Below are 19016 nucleotides of genomic sequence, written 5' to 3' on the forward strand. Positions count from 1 at the left end.
CCGCTGCCGGGCGTTTATGATGAGGTGGCTATGGGACAAGCAATCATTTAATGTTATTTTATAATAATTACCCCTGAGAGTAGGTTATATCCCAGTTTTGTGGGGTACAGATTATCTAAAAATGAAACTCTGGTATAAATAAGTCCAAGGCTCGGCTGACATTCTGCAGTCTGCGGTAGACACCTGTGAATATTTGCAAAAATTAAGAGTAGATGAAATCTGTGGCAGCAAATGGTATGCTGTGGATTTCAGTGGTAAGGGTTCCAAATGAGAAGCATTTAATGTCATGTGCCAAGTAATAAGGTTGCAGTGTTTCATTAAATTTTTTGGAATGGATCCTGCAGAAAGTTGGAGTCCATCCTTTATAATCCCCATTCCTTTTGAATCTGGCTCCAAAACTGTACAAAAACAAAGAGCTAATATCAGACTCCCCTCCTCCAGGCTGTGCTGCCCTGCTTTGGGGTAATCCTGTCCATAATATGGCTGACATGGAGGAGCATGTGATCATGCCCAGTCCCCAGTGTCCACCATATGTATATACAGAGTGGTGGACACTGGGGGGGGGGGGGGGGGGCATGGTAACATGCTCCTCCATGTCGGCCATCTTATGGACAGAATCACCACAGAGCAGGGCAGCCCAGTACAGCCTGGAGGAGGGGAGTCTGATATTAGCTCTATGAGGTACACAGGGAGCTGTTGTCAGTATATGCAGTGTGTACACTTACTAATATTATACACTAAACAATTTTACTATCAATTGGCCAACCTCTTTGTAAAATAACTCACTGATCACTTTTTTTTTCTCTGAATTGATGCCTTGCGGTTGCTGTGCAACTGCGCATACACTTTCCCACAGTACCCTTTTCTTGCATGAGCATAAGTGACTCTACTTGTTGCCCAAAAGCGGGTCACAATCAGGGGCAACAGGTTATCAAAGCAATGCAGGCTCATGGGGGATTAGCGAGTCTATATCTCTCAAATAGGACATTTTCAGAAAAGCTTGTACAATTGAAATACTGTATGTTGCAATTAACATAATGCATCAGTATGGACCTATTTATCTTTATGGCTCTTTTCTAAACAGCGATTATCGGCTTAACTAGCCAATTATTCCCTGCTAAAGCCCCTGCCGTTTTCAGCTTTTGGTAGCCATCCCTGCAGAAAAATATATCAAGAAAACAAAAAATCCACGGCACTCGGTGAAATGGATGGAAGACGGGTGCCAACCTCAGCACTAAGGGTCCTTCGTGCACAATATAGAAGTCCAAAAATTGAGGTAGCACTCCGAAATGAAAAAATATCAGTGATTTATTATCTCATAAGCACAGCAGCAACCTTTTGGTGTCACAATGAACACCGTTTTCAAGCAAGTGAAAACGGTGTTCATTGTGACACCGAAACGTTGCTGCTGTGCTTATGAGATAATAAATCACTGATATTTTTTTCATTTCGGAGTGCTACCTCAATTTTTGGACTACTGCAGACAAATATAGTAATATGTATTGCCTGCGAGTAGAGTACGAGAAGCCGCTTTATTGGGAAGGAATGAATTCTGATGCGTTATCCTCAGTGTAAATGTGACCTTACAATACCCTCATATACAAATTTGATGCCATGTACAAAGGAAGTTCCGTATAGACGGGATACACTCGCAGAGCATTTCATTAAGGCATTACACAAACCATAAAGCTTTACCAAATAAAAGTTTACATCAAAACTTTGACACGTCCATATCACTTCTTTTTAGGGCAGTAATCTGTACAAAAATGTAGTGAATTTCCCTTTACGTATCTCAACCAATATCTTGTATCTCTCACCTATCAAGTCACAGGAAAAACCACATCAAAACAACTGTAGTGAGAACTGATCCCACAGCAAAAGATAAAAGAGAACCATAGCGCTATGAACACGGTCACATGGGCCAAAGCAGAACCAGGCTACCAATGTACCAATCCTATGCTGCCTACTCTTTTATACTGAGGAGATCCTTCCATGCCTTATACATACGCACCTCACTTCTCCATATAACCTGCTCCACAGCCATGACATATGGCCATAGCCTGTAGGAAGAGCTTTTCATCCATTGTTCTTATGAAGTCAGATGAAGAGCCGTCACTACTTCTTCCTCCTTTGCACTGGCCTGTACTGTAAAGTGCACACCAAGATATGTAATATGTAAGAGAAGACTATATCTAACACAGTCTTTCATAGAATAAAAGATATGCTTGTGAGCTCAGAACTCTGGACTCAGAAACCACTTGTACATGTGTATCGCTGATGTACACCCATTGGCTGGAAGACACTGTGCCCATGTCCTTCATCACTGCAAAGCAAAAAGAATGATAGGTAAAACCATGCCATCACAAACAACTTTATTTTTCATGTTAGCACATGCACAAACACAATCCTGTTCTCCTACACAATAGGGGAGATTTATCAAACATGGTGTAAAGTGAAACTGGCTCAGTTGCCCCTAGCAACCAATCAGATTCCACCTTTCCATTCCTCAGACTCTTAAGAAAATGGAATCTGATTGGTTGCTAGGGGCAACTGAGCCAGTTTCACTTTACACCATGTTTGATAAATCTCCCCCATTGTGTATTCCTATGAAAAATTTACTCGTACGCTGAAATTTGATACAATATTGGCTCGTATATGTATAGCCTATGGGGGAGATTTATCAAACATGGTGTAAAGTGAAACTGGCTCAGTTGCCCCTAGCAACCAATCAGATTCCGCTTTTCATTCCTCATAGACTCTTTCAAATATGAAAGGTGGAATCTGATTGGCTGTCAGGGGCAACTGAGCCAGTTTCACTTTACACCATACACCCAAATGCCTTTAGGATTAAATAATCAATGTAAGTTCAGACCTTTCTGTCAAGCTTAGAAAAAGCCTAGCTAGTGACTCTTAAAGGAGTATGCTCACTTGGCCAATTCAGCATGCGTCTCACTCTCACGTCCTTGTTTGGGGGGGGGGTTCCTGGGATGGATTGGTGCACTGAGGGTGGTAGTCCCACCCCAGTGCACCAAAACATCATACTTGCAAATGGAATGGAAATCCTCGCTGAGGCAGAAACTGTTCCCTATAGAAAATAACACTGTCACCCCCTTTTTGCATTCTGACTGGTCTTTTATCATCTGCAGATTGTGCTAAGTGGAGGAGGCTTCACGGCAACAGTGCCGTTTAGCCCCACCCACAGCATCACCATAGGCTTCGCCCCTCTGTGGTGTCATTGGCACCTAGACCCCTCCCCCTTTCCAACCATTGGAACAGGCTGGCCTAACGGTCCAGGCCCACTCCCTCTAGGTCGGCCCATACCAATGGGTGTCGAGGGGGCCCACGTGGTAATGATGTCATGGAGGGGTGAGGCATATGATGGTGCTAAGTGGCGCAATCTGCAGATGATAAAAGATCACTTTTTACTGGAACAAGCATCATGATGTATGATATAAAATAAGGTATGAAAACTGTTAAATTTACCCTTTACACCTGTGTAGAGAAGTCAGAATGCAAAAAGGGGGTGACAGTGTCACTTGAAGCCTGAAAAGGCTCATGGTGGCTAGAGAGGTATACACATGATATCAAGTGTACAGCATGTAATGTAAACTCATATAGACTAGGGTCAGTAGATACTGTTACAGATACAGAAATCAATAAACGGTTAACAATTTAAGCAAAGAGGCTTGAAACACAAAAATAAGGAGGTAATAGTGTAGAATATAGGTTTACTATATGTGCCCAGAAATAGTAAATGTATTCCCAGAGCCCCCATTGTCTGACGTGTAACTCTGACCAATGATTGGGTACATCACATACTGACCAGATGAATGCTTGCCTGCACTGATGTTTTCAAATGCCTTTTTGGCGGGTATTCTTATCTTCACATATGCAACATAATGTCCTCCTTTCATAGACCCGCTGTGCTCTACTACTCCATAAAGACTGTACAGAATCCGCTTTTCTTCTGGCACATTCTATACAGGTGTAAAAGGAACGATTATCATACTAAAAAATTATTTCAGCATTAAGTTTCTTACTAAACAGAAAATGAGAATATAAAAGGTAATAGACTGCTCGGAGAACGGAGACACTCGTACAATGTCTGCTGGGCTCGGTTAGTTTTCTCATTACAATAACATGTGCTATCATCATACACTACCGCTAAATGGTGAATGGGGCCAAATGTAATACAGTAATACCTTAGTGTTCTAACACTTCAGTATTCAAATGACATTTCCCTCTGAAGGTTTGTTCGGTAACTGGGGAGGGAGATTACGGTCATCTGAACGGTTCAGCTGACAGTTATTGAGGTGTTTGGACACCAAGACTCACAGGAGCGGGGATTCCCGTCATGGGAGTGGGTTTACATTCCGGAATCCTCGCGGATAAGTTCTGGCAGATTCCATGGCTTGTACCCGTTCACGGCAGCGCACCTATCTGCCCGTGCCCAAGACACCATTCTATGGCTGGGCCGATCAGGACATGTCAGTTGAAAGAACTGACATGTCCATTCTTTCAGCGGACAGCGGAATCGGCCCGGCCATAGAATTGTGTCTATGGAGTCGGCGGATATGCGCGCCACCATGAACGGAATCCGCTGGAACTTGTTTGTGCGGATTCCGTAGTGTGAACCTACCCTAATGATGGGAATCCCCGATATAAACCGTGCTCCTGCACAATGATGTCCTCCCTCCCCAGGCTGCTGTCGCACTCAACCGCATAGGAGACACGCTAGCCACCTGGGGAGAGAGGATGTCACTGTGCAGGGGGACGGTTTAGAGCTGGGCTTCCAGTCATTATGACTGGAATCTTTGCAAGTAGTGGTGCACGATGCGGGTGGGCCAGGTGCTCTGTACCTGACCCATGGAGTGTAAAAAACGATTTAACACATTTACATTGTTTCCTATGGGAACACACATCTCGGTTCTGAAACAGTCTTCCAGAACAGACTGAATTGGAGAACAGGAGGTATTACTGTAATCATTTTTGTCAACCCTTTTGAGCTACATATATATTGGGGGATGCATATTTAGCACAAATATTTATATATATTTATAAGTGGGAGCTATCCAAATATATATATTTATAAGTGGGAGCTATCCAAACAAAAATAAAAAAAACAAGGAAATGCTGACTAGAAGACTTTGAGTCCTTGATTTACAACAGACACAGAATGTATAGTTACAGGAATGGTAGGAAGAATGCTTAGACAGAAAGGGGTTGTCCAGCGAAAATCTTTTTCTTTCAAATCAACTGGTGTCAGAAAGTTCTATAGATTTGTAATTTACTTCTATTAAAAAATCTCAAGTTTTCCTATACTTATCAGCTGCTGTATGTCCTGCATGAAATGTTTTGTTTTCTTTTCAGTCTGACACAGTGCTCTCTGCTGACATCTCTGGCCGAGACAGAGACTGTTTAGAGCAGTAAAGGTTTTCTATGGGGATTCCTATAGAAAACCTCTCCTGCTCTGGAAAGTTCCTGTCTCGGCCAGAGATGTCAGCAGAGTCAGACTGAAAAAAACAACAACATTTTCTGCAGGACATACAGCAGCTAATAAGTACTGGAAGTAATAGAAGTAAATTACAAATCTATATAACTTTCTGATACCAGTTGATTTGAAAGAAAAAGATTTTCACTGCACAACCCCTTTGATATATCTGCGTTCGCCATATCTATAAACATTTCAATGAGTTTTGACTTTAGATCTACATGAAATCATGACATGTTTTTGTGCTCACCCTGTATATTATATCATCCACTATGTAACGCACAGTATAAACTAACAGTAACTCACCAAGTTATTATGCCATACCTTGCAGGACACAGAACAAAATGGAGCCAAATCTAATACGAATGGAAAGTCCACATGCCTATTGATTTTACGCAGTGTTAACCCATTCTGCAACAAAACAAATTTCATTACAGCAAAGGACATTTGCACACATATAGTTACATATATAAAAACATGTCCAAGTATGTCCAAGGAACCGTGCATCATACCTGACAAAACCTTTTCAAGTGCAAAATGAGATTGGCTGGCACTGAAGATATTAATAGCTGTTTCCGAGCATTGGTGTACACACTATCTTGCTTTTCCTCTAAAAGTGGAAATTAATGGTAAATCAGAAATAAAAACATTGTATACATTAAAAATTCCAAAAGGTAAGACAAACATTTCCTCTTAAAGTAACTTTGTTACAATTGCATCCAGTCTAGGCATACACTGTTAAAGTGTCACTGTCGTTTTATTATTATTATTATTTTTTTATTTTTTTTTGCAGAAATCAATAGTCCAGGCGATTTTAAGAAACTTTGTAATTGGGTTTATTAGGCAAATATGCCATTATCTGCATTCAAAAAGACTTTCCCCAGGTCCCCCCCTCCCTCCTCTCTCTCATCCACTGCTCATTATCAAGAAATCCCAAATGTAACCTATGGAGAGGGGAGGGGGGAGCAGGAAGGAGGGAGATTAGTTGCCAGCAGAGAGCAGAGAACAAAGGATTACACAGTGGGAGCTGTGTGAAAACGGTATTCAGAGGTCAGAGAGGTGAGTGCTGACTTTAGAGGAGATAGCCCAATGATGTAGCTGTAAATTAACTCTTTGTTGTCCTGTTTTGGTGCCTCATCTCCCTCCACCCCTCTCTCCTGTGCTGATAGTTCGAAACAATGTGCCAAATATTTAAAGGAGAAGTCCGGCCAAAAGTATTTTTTAATATGTTATTAATTATGGAAAGTTAGACATTTCTAATGTACATTAATTATGGGAAATGCACATATACTGCTATTTCCCTTAATTTAAAGAGACTCTTTGCCCACAATCTGACCCCCCCCCCCCCCCCCCCCCCCCCCCAAACAGCTTGTCCCGTCGGATAGCTGCTTTTAATCCAAGATCTGTCCTTGGGTCCGTTCGGCAGGCAGATGCTCCAGGCAGATTGTCTCCTAATCATCAGCTGTGTGAATACTGAACATGGGCTTGATCGTTAAGGCAACTGTGCAATGTTCAGACAGGAGAAAATGTTCCAGTGGCAGTCCTAACGGTGAAGATGGTGGGGAGGAGGGACGGAGGGGTGGTGTAAGCCTAATGCATACACAATCTAGGCCACGCCGTTGGGCACGGAGCTGCAAGTTTAAAAGCTGTTTTTCAGAACAATAACAGCATTACCTGCGGAACGGACCCCAGGACAGATCTTGGATTAAAAGCAGCTATCCGAAGGTACAAGCGGTTGGGGGGGTCAGTACAGAGTAGCTTTAAAGGAGAACTCTGGCAAAAAAATCATTATTTTAAACGAGGGGGGGGGGACACACATAAACTAGCACTACTTACCTCTCTGTGCCTCCACAATGCCGCATCACAGACTTAGGGACCCCTGACGGAACAAATTTTCTCCCAAGTTGCAATGTCGGCATGTATAAGGGAAAAATACATGACCCAGCTAATGGATTGCCCGCTCTCCCAATCAGTGACTGCCGCTGTGTCCTGCCCCAGACACTTACTGTCTGAGTGACAATCCAACATCTGAGTCATGAGGTCCTTTCAGAAGCAGATCCTGGAGCGCGGCCGGAGTCCTGGAGTGATAAGTTAGAGCTTCAGAGGCACAGGGAGAAGTAAGTAGAGCTTGTTTATTATTTTCCTCACTAACCCTGCCTGCTGAAAAATTATCATTTTTGCTGGAGTTCCTTAAAGAGTGTGTCCAGGCTTAGAAAAACATATCCGCTTTCTTCCAGAAACAGCCCCAGTCTTGTCTCCAGGTTGGGTGTGATTTTGCAGCTCAATTCTATTGAAGTGAATGGAGCTGAACTGTTATACCACAAGCAACCTGAAGACAGGGGTGGCTCTGTTTTTGCAAGAAAATTGCTGTGCTTTTTCTAATCCTGGATAACCTCTTTAACTGTTCTTTATACAAAACCAGGAAACCCTGCCTAAAATGACTGATTTCATGTTGTAATAGACCTATATGACCTATTTCACCTGGAAGAAGTAGCTGTAGCATAAAAGGTCAAGTTTAGAGATAATCACTACTAGAGCATGGCCGAGTGGGATCGTTTGGCAATTGAATACCGGTGGCTGAAAAACTTGGAGTCCTGGAAAACATGGATACAGCCTATGGTTCTTCTTCAGCCACCATTATTCAATTGCTGAACCATCTGACTCAAGCATGCTCGAGTAGTGCTAACCTCTAGTCAGGTTTGATAATCTGCACAGATACAGGAATACGCGTGTCTCAGATTTGTCCCAAACAGAAAAGTTGCTGTTCTTCTGAACAGCCTCTAGAGGGCACTATTGTTATTCTGAAGGTTTGCATCTCATACCTAAATACATTTCCTGCTGCATGTATTATTAGTGGATCCTATTTTACAGAAATGCTTCATTAATTCTGAGACAAGCCAACCCGATTTCAAATGTAAAACCAAGATACGGAAGTATAGGAAGTGAAGCGATTTTCTGAGCTTGTAGCAAATTAAGAAGGGAAAAACACCAAGGGGGAAGGTATTTGTGTGTATATGAGGCCTTTGAGTTTATTTGGTGAACTGTGTGTTTTGCACCAAATTTATCAAAATAGCCTAAAGAGCTACATGAATAGAGAAGGAACTGAATATCAGTTTTCCAACAAACAAATGTGGTCTTGACTGGAGTGGCGCTGTGCCAGCATATTCACCAAATTCAGAGAGCTATACATTGATTTTTCATTGACACAGCTTCATGAGGCTGGTATATTGTACGACAAGTATATCATTCAATTGTATGGACGATGTTGAGAGCTGGACTGCCTATTAGTGTTGAGCGGATCTGTCAAATTGTTCATGTTCTGCAAACGTTATCCATAGATACAACCTAAGGCTGGGTTCACACTACATATATTTCAGTCAGTATTGTGGTCCTCATATTGCAACCAAAACCAGGAGTGGATTAAAAACACAGAAAGGATCTGTTCACATAATGCTGAAATTGAGTGGATGGCCGCCATTTAATGGCAAATATTTGCTGCTATTTTAAAACAACGGCTGTTATATTGAAATAATGGCCGTTATTTACTGTTATATGGCGGCCATCCACTCAATTTCACCATTGTGTGGACAGATCCTTTCTGTGTTTTAAATCCACTCCTGGTTTTGGTTGCAATATGAGGACCACAATACTGACTGAAATATACGTAGTGTGAACCCAGCCATAGGCTGTATCCATGTTTTCCAGGACTCCCTAGGGTGGTATCAAACATCTGCAGCCACGGGGAATAAAACTCTAGTTCGGGTTTGGATAACGTTGCAGAATCCGAACATTTTGACAGAACCACTGATCACTACAGCCTATGCATGGATTTGCAGTCTGAATGTAAACAAGCATTCTCTTACACTTACTGACCGCAAACCAAAATCTTGGGAGACTGATGAGAAATTGTAACAAAAATATTAAAGTTGTAGTTTTAGGCCTTGCTTACACTGTACTTACACGCCACCACAAATCCTGCTTTATTTAGGGTTAAATGGGGTGGCACATAGCACCCCCTGAAAACACTATGGGGGAAATGTATCAAAAGTATCTATATGCCAGTCTTAAAGGGGAACAATCAGCAGGTTAAATTTGATCATAGTTGCTCTTTAACTAAAGTCCTGACCCTGTGCAGCAGCCATCAACACCAGCGCTGAGATTAACTTCACAATATATACCTGTGTACGGGCTTATTGCAGTAATATTGGTGCAGGGGACAGGCATGCCTCCCGCCCACCCACTTGGAGTGCAAACGGGTCTATCTAGGCTCATGTTTAATACGTTCTCCCCAGAAGACATTACCCTTAGAATGAGGCTTCCTTTGATTCCGGATCCTGTTCTCAGTGCACTTTTCACACAGCAACTTGTTGTTCCCCATTAAGAGCTCGACAGATGTAAACTGGTACAGACAGGACTGCACAGAGCATTCTTTGGAGCTGGTTACGTAGCCCTGGGAGAGGGTTTGGAAAGCATTTTGTGGGTTCTGGGATAGCACACACTTCGCATAAGAACAAGGCAGATTGCTTGTGCTGCTGACATCTTTACAGGAGGCCAACTTCTCGGCCACTTGATTGAGGTTGAGCTTGGACAAAGAGACGCTGACTGCATCAATGTCAATGTTATTATTAGCGGACTGTGGCCTCTCCAAAGTGACATGATTTTTATGATTATTAGGCTCCCTCTTTGACTCCATTTGGAGTGATGAATTTTCGCAGTCTGAAGCCTCACTATCCGCATCTCCGCTGCTCTCACCATCTCTGTCACTGCCATCAGACTGGCTGCCAGGCTTCACACTCCTGGATGTAGACCTGGATTCCTGTATTACAGCATCACTTCTATCCACTTGGCTCTGCTTATTACCTTCATCAGTTATTACAGGACTATTACTGTTGTCGGAAGGTGATTTCTGTGAAACGTTCTGTCCATCAGTTAACGGATTCTAAGATAAATCAACAAAGACGTGCAACCACTTAAGAAACACAAGGGACAAGCACATTTTTACATAGAATAAGAAACAATTCTGACAATTAATAGAGAACATGTCAGCCATCCTGGCGTGTCTATAAATGATTACCAAAGCAGAGCTGTCAACCTAAAGTGTATTAACTACTAAGGAGTAAGGACATATTCACAAGTCTGTGGTTCTGTCTGCAGTTGTGGACAGAACATAGGGCCAATAGGTCTCAATGGCCACGATCCATGCCACAAAACAAACAAAAAAAAAAAAAAAACTAGACAGGTCCCAGTGTGGACAAGACTTTGCGGCACAGATCAATATCTTGTAGTGTAGCGCTCTGTGAACCACGGAGCGTCACTGATGCACATTCGTAGTTCAGTCCACGGTTGCGGGTCAGCGGTCACAGGCTGCACTACAGATGTGTGAATGTGACCTAGCTAGTGATGCATTAGGATACGGAGCTTCCTGTTCCACCTCCATTACTCCCATCTCCAGTGTAAGACCCAGCACCATAGTGTTACATAGCGCTGAGGCGGAGTGGAAAGCTCAGTTTCCTAATGCATAGTGAAATGCAGCAGGGAGGGCGCACGATCGGGAAACCTGTCCCAGCATCAAATTCAAAAAGACAAATTTTCCAATTAATTTTTTTTGCAGGACTTATTTGTACATTGCAGTGACAATATCCATTTTGCTTTTACGCAAAAATTGTGTTGAGTACAATTACAATACTCAATTTATATACATTTAACTTCCTACTTTTACAAATTCTTAAAGGGGAACTATCACAGCAGGTTAGAGCAATCTTACCTGCTGATATGTCCCTATTGCACAGGAGAGACACAGAGGAGGAAGGTATGTCTCTTACCTTCATCCTGTGTGCCGTTCCAGTGCAGTTAGCTGTGTGCTCCGTGGTCCGCTGAGACCAATTCCTTGCAAGTACTATACCGACTTCAGGCAAAAAAGATCCAGGGACTTATCTTAGAGTTAGATTTAAAGTACTAGGGATTACTACTGCGGGAACCTAATCCACTAAAGTCTGAATGCTTACATCTGGTACTGGAACCCTCCCTCTACAGGTGACTACAGGTCAGTGAGCCATCTATTAACATTTGCAGGATTCATCAGTATACACCTGCCTGGTAGGGTCGCTACTGCTGACTTTAGCAGTGCAATTCTATCTACTATAATTATAGTTACCCTTGTGTTTGCAAGCAGGTAGCCAATTCTTTCGAACACGCAGCGCTCCAGACTCTACAACAGTTATCAGTGGAAAATATAGGCAGCACATAGTTTGTGTTGACAGATCTGTGCTCTGCTTCTAAGGTCTGCATTAGGCAGCACAGCTATGGCTGCTATGGAGCGCTAGTACATATAGCTCTCATAAGAGAAGAATAAAGTAAATAATATAAGGGCAGACTAGCTTTTACCTAATTGTCCTAATATGCCCTTTAAATCAGTGATGATGGTGTCAGACTGTATAGGGATACATCCTATAAAAAAATAACGGTAACACCCAGTTACCCATATTATTTATTATTCCCATTATAGGCATTGGGCTAAACCATTAAAAAGTCTGACATGTGCTGACCCACATCTATTTTAAGTAGTAGTTTCCATGACCCCCTGGTAAGGTGTGACAGAAAAAGTTGTGAACGCTTGCTTGACTATTTCCATGATACAAGAGCTGCATACACACAGCATCCTCTCCATTTATTCCTGGTTCAGGTATGTTTGCCAGTAACTACCTCACCAAGTGGCCTGGGTGGCTAGGGGGATGCCCATTCTGGAGATAGGTGTTAGTGTAGAGGTAGAACCCACACCTATTAGGTCTATTCTGTCCATAAAGGTCTATGAAGGGAATAACAAACAGGTGCTCTACGTTGTCCATTTCTAATACAATATCACAATTTCTGAAAAGGTTTCCTGTCAAACTGACCTATGACAGGGTAAATATGTACAGGCTGCATATATGTGGTCTTACATAGATGTCTAATATCCTTACATTGTTGATGATTCCGGGGTGTGACTTGTATATTCTCCCCGGCGAGTTGTCATTACAGTTACAGAACATATTATCCAGAGGGATTTTTGCCTTGTTTCCTTTTCCACATATCACAGGTTTGGAGACCTAAGGTAACAACAGCACAAAAGTCAAGGTTTTACATGAACTTGTTTGACAGAACATGAACTGGTTTAACTTTCAATGGGACCCTTGGTGCTAAACTGTGCTGAAAAGTAGTGACATGTGATGTCAATTCTTTTTTTGCGTGTTTTTCCGCTCCTGCACTTGATTCTGGGCTCTGAGATGCAGTTTTGGATGTAGAAACATGCCAAGCAGTGTGTATTTTAACCATGCAAAAGGGGACTTTCAGCACTGATCCGTCTAGGACTAATGGGGACGCTCTTAAGGCTGCACTGGATAAATATGCCGAATTTACTATCTATAAGGCCCAACAGAAGATCTTTTTTCAGGGCCAAAAAAGATTTAGAGAGGGTGGGAGGCCTGGCAAATATATGGCTAATATTGTAAGAGCTCAGGAAGCTAGGAGGTGTATAGTTTCTTTGTATGATGGGGAGGGTGTGCTGACCCACGATGCTGAAGGGATCAAAACATTAATAGGCGAATACTTCCGGGAAGTGTATACCTCTAGTGGGAGAGGGGACGGAGGGGAAACCCAAGCATTCCTCGAGGGTCTGGATCTACCTAGAATTAATCCTGATAAGAAAGCTTTGCTGAACAGGCCACTCGGGGTGGGGGACCTCCTCAGAGCCCTCAAAAGTTTCCGGGGACAATCAGCCCCGGGGACCAATGGGCTCCCCTTCGAGCTTTACAAGGAGTATTCTGACATCTTACTTCCATGGCTTCTAGAGACTTTCCGGGCCTCTCTCTTGGAGGGCTTTCATCCTCCCTCCATGAGAGAGGCCTGCATTGTTCTCATTGGTAAGATCTTGATACAATTGAGTCATACCGCCCTATTTCATTACTGAATACAGATGGTAAGATTATCGCAAAGGCTATTGCTTTGCATCTGGCGAAGGTAGCGGCGGACCTAGTCGGAGAGGAACAGACAGGGTTTGTACCCGGCAGGATCATACATGATAACATCACTATGGTTTTTGCCAATATTCAGCTTGATAGGGAGGCTCCCCGCTCCATCCTGTCCTTAGACGCCACTAAGGCGTTCGACAGGGTGGAGTGGGGATTCCTCTGGAGAGGTTTGATTTGGGGGAGAACCTCATTGCATGGATTAAGCTGTTATATTCATCTCCCCGGGCTAGGGTGGTGGTTAATGAGGACACTACGAACTGGTTCCCTTTATCCAGGGGCACCTGTCAAGGGTGCCCGCTTTCTCCCCTTCTTTTTATTTTTTACATAGAACCTCTGGCTGCCTGTCTCCGATCCTCAGTCGAGGTTAGGGGCTTTGGTCTGAAGGGGCTCGATGATAAGTGTCTTCTCTACGCGGACGACGTTCTCCTTTTTTTACGTGGCCGTGAGGAGGCGATTCATGGTGCTATGACTATTGTAAAGAAGTTCGGTACTGTCTCGGGTTTTGAGGTAAAATTGGGGCAAATCTTGCCTATTGCCTTTATATGACAACTTCACTGTGGAGGCACTGGGGGGTTTGCCCATCCGGGTGGTGGATTCGATAGAATATCTGGGTATCCATATTTCCCCCTCCATCGGTAGATTTGCCGAACTTAATCTTACTCCTTTACTAAATAAGATTTAGAAGAAAGTGGACTTCTGGTCCAGACTCCCCATAGATATGTCAGATAAAATGGCTATTCTAAAAATGATTATTCCCCCTCAGGTGCTGTACCTTCTCTTCTCCTCTCCGATATGGATCTCTGACCAATGGTTTGGGAAGTTAACCTCTCTTCTCAACTCCTTCATTTGGGGGGGGGGGGGGGGGAGGAAACCCCGATTGAAATATAAAAACTGGACTTGGGCAATTGGTGAGGGGGGTATGGCCTTGCCAGATTTTGCATTATACTTCCTTGCAATGGGAGCCCAGGACCTTAAGCAATGGCGGACCTCTCAGGTGTTCAAATATATTATGGATCACTGTGGTTGGAAATATGCAGACGCCCTGGTTGGGGTGGACGCTGGATTTGGGGGTTATAATGAATTAGCACAAGTTAATAAATATGTGAAAATGTGGCGGAAGATGAAAAAAAAAAATTAACTGTAAGGGATGTTTTGGATTTTCCTCACTTTGGGGGAATCAACTATTAGAGGAATTTCTTAAAATTCAAGATTTTCATTTTTGGTCTAATAGGGACCTCACGTATATACATCAGTTGGTCACAGATGGAAAAATCATTAGTTTTAAGGAATGTAAGGCCATATTTGGCCTCACAAATGCACAAGTACTATGGCATGCACAGATTAAAGGGGCTTTCAAAGACACACATAATAAGGAGATTTGGCACTATGAATCTCACTCCTTTTTTGAGCACCTGAGAGACCCTCCACAGGGTAAGAAATTGCTGTCAGGCATCTATAGATGCCTTGTTCGAGCCTGGGATAATCCGTATGTTGAGAAAGTCAGGCAAAAGTGGGAACTTAGAATTGGGGCAATTCCACAGGATAGATGGGAGACAGCGCTTCATAACAATAGAGTTGTGGCTCTGAATCCACCCCATAGACTCATCCAACTAAAAATCTTATATCGGGTTTATTACTTCCCACAGAAACTTTGTATGGTGGGTTGCTGGAAGTCCTCTCGGTGCCCTAAGTGCAATTCTGAACACGCCGATTTCTTCCACCTGATCTGGGACTGCCCCAAGATACAGGTATTCTGGAGGAAGATTGGGGAGTATATGACAAATTGCCTCTCCCTTGCGGTTCGGGAGGACCCCTTTTTGATTTTGTTTGCTGGGCATGATAATGATGGGTCAGATGGCTCTTTGCTGAATAAACTTTGGGCACTGGGTAGGGTGGTAGTGTCCCGCAAATGGCTGGGGGAAGTCCCTCCAACCTTGGCAGAATGGAGAGCTTTAGTGGATAGAACATGCAGCTATGAGAGGTGCCTCGCTAGAACCAACTCCAATAAAGCCTTGCGAAAGTACGATAGATTATGGCTTAAATGGATCAGTAACCGAATGTGAAGAAAGGTTTGGTTTCTCCATTTTTCTTTTTTTTGGGGGGGGGGCTCTCTCTCTCTGCCTTGGTCTTTTTCTCTTTCGCCTGGTTGGGTGGGGTGGGGGGCGGGGAATAATTGTTTAATTGGTTGTTTTTTATGGACTTGTGTTTAGAGCTAGCTATTGGAGGGGTAGGTGGAGTAATGTTTTTTTGGCTTCCACTGATCCTACTTGTGCTGATTCTATTTTTATCAATGTTGTTGATTTGTGATATAAAATAAAAGAATTAAAGGGAAAAAAAAAAAACATGCAAAGATACTCCTTCCATGCATACTACTGCGCTACTGTTGCAACTTTGTGAAATTGCAGTAAAATGGCGCAGTTTTATAGAGAGTACGCCAAGCCTGCTAACGCTGCACAATTTCTACCACAAGCAAGCAAAATCATGGTGAAAAGTTTATGGTACTGCAACAGTACACACTATTATAAAGGGGGCATTGGCGTAGCTAGGATTCACGGGGCCCCATAGCAAACATTTTTAAGGGGCCCTCCTCCCCTATGCACAACACAAAGCACTGTATGTGTGTGTGTATATATATATATATATATATATATATATATATATATATATATATATATATATATATGTATATATATGCTTCACTTTAACCCCTAACCTCTGCAAGGAGCTCTGCACATTTTCCTTTCCTACTTAATTGCACACCTGGACAACAGAGGTCAGAGGTTATCAGTGCAGTGAAGCAGAAATCTCTGTCTTCTGCTTGTTAACCCTTTTTGTGTTGCATTATGTAAGTCAACATTGGGTCAATTACACACTGCAGTACATAAGGGGTTAAGCAGAGGGACACACGCTTCTACCTTCTCCCCTGGGCCCCCCTCCTGCATGGGCCCCATAGCAATTGCCTACCCTGCCTCTATTATAGCTACGCCACTGAAAGGGGGCTATGGCAGGTTTTCATTGTGGCACAAGCGCCCCTGTTTCAGCACAGTTATGAAGAAGCCTGTGGGCAGAGGGACATGGAAGAGTGTGAACACAACCTAACCTGATATATCTACATTACCATTGCCAACATTACCAAAGTAACATCTGCTAAAACACACCACAGCAGTAAATCAATGAGAAGCTTTACTCACCCTCCCTTCTATAATCGGTAGGGAAAGATCAATAAACGCTTCTTTCACAGAAGAAATCTAGAGGGAAGAAACCTTGAGCGTTAACTATACCATCTACTCAATGTTCATCTGTATATTTAATTTTACCACCACATAGCTGCCCAGAAGTCTAATACATATACCTGCCCACTTTATCTTTGGGTATATTAGAAAGGTTTCAAATAGATAGGAAAATGTATTTTGTACACTATGGGGGGGGGGGGAGATTTATCAAACATGGTGTAAAGTGAAACTGGCTCAGTTGCCCCTAGCAACCAATCAGATTCCACCTTTCATTTTCCAAAGAGTCTGTGAGGAATGAAAGGTGGAATCTGATTGGTTGCTAGGGGCAACTGAGCCAGTTTCACTTTACACCATGTTTGATAAATCTCCCCCTATAATTAAGCTTAGATGTCTTGTGTTCAGGACGAACAGCCCAGAGTTAAAGAGATTTATCCAGGATTACAAAAACACAGCTGCTTTCTTCCAAGTACAGTGCCACACCTGTCCTCAGGTTATGTGTGGTATTACAATTTAGCTCCTGTCTCTCCAGTTGAAGTAAACTGCAACCTCTCCCCCCCCCCCCCCACCTCAAACTGAGTGTCACTGTTTCTAAAAGAAAGTAACAGTTTTTTTGTAATTCTGGCTTTAAAGGGAACTCAATTTTTATTTTTAGGTTTTTTTTGTGTGTGTGTGTGTGGGGGGGGGGGGGGGGGGGACTTATTTTTTTCATACATCCCACTGTTGACCAGCAGAATCTGATTAAGGCAAAGCAACCTAAAGCCCCTATTACAGGGCACAAACCAGCACTGTCAGATCTCATTTGCTCCTTGTTCCCCGCTCACTGGCGGCGCTATAACACATGTTGGCATCGAGCGTGCCAGAGCTGGGGGTGTGGGGGTTCCCAAGTGATCACTAGATCGTCCGGGCAGCCAATAGAAGATAGCCGCGGTCTGCTGCTGCAACTCCTATTCCATGGAGCGACGGCAGCAGATCCTTGCTATCCTGGTCGTTTGTCTTTCAGCATGTTGTACCAAAGATTTGAAGCCAAAGCCAGGAACAGACTATAAACAGAGATCAGGTCATTTGACCTCGCCCCTCTCCCTGCTGGTGACCTCACTTCTCCCTCTTGTGACTTTGTGCATCTGTCATTGGGGACAGTATTGCACCCAATGATTTCTAAGGCACCTTGCACACACCAGTATAATTCCAATCCATGCTGGGGCTACAATTTGTGCCTCAAAAAATACAAGCCATTGTATGGGTCTGTGTCAATTGTGCGTAGCTTACAGACTGACACTGCCTGGCCTTCCTCTCATTTTCAGGCTACGTCCCACTTTTTGTGGATACGGCAACATACATATACAAGATACACGTACAATTGCAGATGGTTTTTGCGGAACATAGAAAAAGAATTGCAATTCCTGACAGTGAAAACCGTACTGGAGCAATTCCACGCAGCGACATCAGGGTCATTGTGCAGCTATTGGACTTTGCGTGTTGTCGCCTGCATGCAATGTTTAGGATATGAAGCTGCCCGCTCTATGGGTCAGAGACATGGAACTGCTAAAAGTGAGCGCCAGTGAGCAGGCGGCTTCAGCAACCTTCAGCTTGCCGGGCTACCCCTTTAAAGGGGTACTCCGGCAGAAGAATAAAAAAAAATCTTTAAATCAACTTGTGTCAGAAAGTGCCAGAGATCTGTAATTTACTTTTTTTTAGTTTTATTAAAAAAAATGTCAAGTCTTCCAGTACTTATCAATGAAGTGCAGACTGCAGGGAAGTGAGACCTCTAGTGGCCAAGCTTTTAGAGCTTTTATTTTTCTAAGTAGGGAGTCATTTTTGGCAAAAGTAGTAAATTAATAAAAATATGTTTGAAACCACACAAGCTATCACATAGAGACAGAGATCATTTAAGGAAAATATGGTTCTCCTACATGTCTCAAACTGTGTTTCTTCAGGATTTTGAGAGAAAGACTAGAACAATCGGACACTTTATTCTAGCCATTAGAATTGCCACAACACTGAAAAAGAATCAGTCACAGTAATCTACACTATATATGTAAGTGATACTGCTAATATAAACAGAGCTTTAAATATCAGGTAGGTAGTATGAAATGTGATTTAAAAAAAAATGCATTGGTAGGCATGTTCATATGAAGCATGTTGGATTGTCTGATGTCTAGATTACTTATAATGTTCTATTACTGATATAATGACACAATATATTCTTGTTACAGAAAGTACCAAGGATTACTGCATCTTCAACAATCCATACTTCTATCTCACACAACTGAATGGTAACAATGAGAT

The 19016-nt window shown here is 42.8% G+C and overlaps 1 protein-coding gene across 4 annotated transcripts in view; it reads right to left on the reverse strand.

Annotated features, from left to right (window-relative positions):
* Nucleotides 1-1445: 1445 nt before the first annotated feature.
* USP45 (ubiquitin specific peptidase 45) overlaps nucleotides 1446-19016 on the reverse strand; it is a 90833-nt gene continuing 73262 nt past the window's right edge. For 2 of the 4 annotated variants that reach the window (XM_069974759.1, XM_069974758.1), the window contains exons 12-18: nucleotides 16689-16745; nucleotides 12451-12576; nucleotides 9794-10430; nucleotides 6004-6101; nucleotides 5798-5902; nucleotides 3824-3977; nucleotides 1446-2323 (exon numbers count right to left, since the gene is read on the reverse strand). In XM_069974759.1, coding sequence (XP_069830860.1) covers nucleotides 2193-2323; nucleotides 3824-3977; nucleotides 5798-5902; nucleotides 6004-6101; nucleotides 9794-10430; nucleotides 12451-12576; nucleotides 16689-16745 — 1308 coding nt within the window. In that variant the 3' untranslated portion in view covers nucleotides 1446-2192. The remainder of the gene's footprint in view (nucleotides 2324-3823; nucleotides 3978-5797; nucleotides 5903-6003; nucleotides 6102-9793; nucleotides 10431-12450; nucleotides 12577-16688; nucleotides 16746-19016) is intronic. The other 2 variants (XM_069974760.1, XM_069974761.1) reach the window with 2 other exon arrangements.

Source organism: Dendropsophus ebraccatus, chromosome 6 (assembly GCF_027789765.1).
Source record: "Dendropsophus ebraccatus isolate aDenEbr1 chromosome 6, aDenEbr1.pat, whole genome shotgun sequence".
Taxonomy (NCBI): domain Eukaryota; kingdom Metazoa; phylum Chordata; class Amphibia; order Anura; family Hylidae; genus Dendropsophus; species Dendropsophus ebraccatus.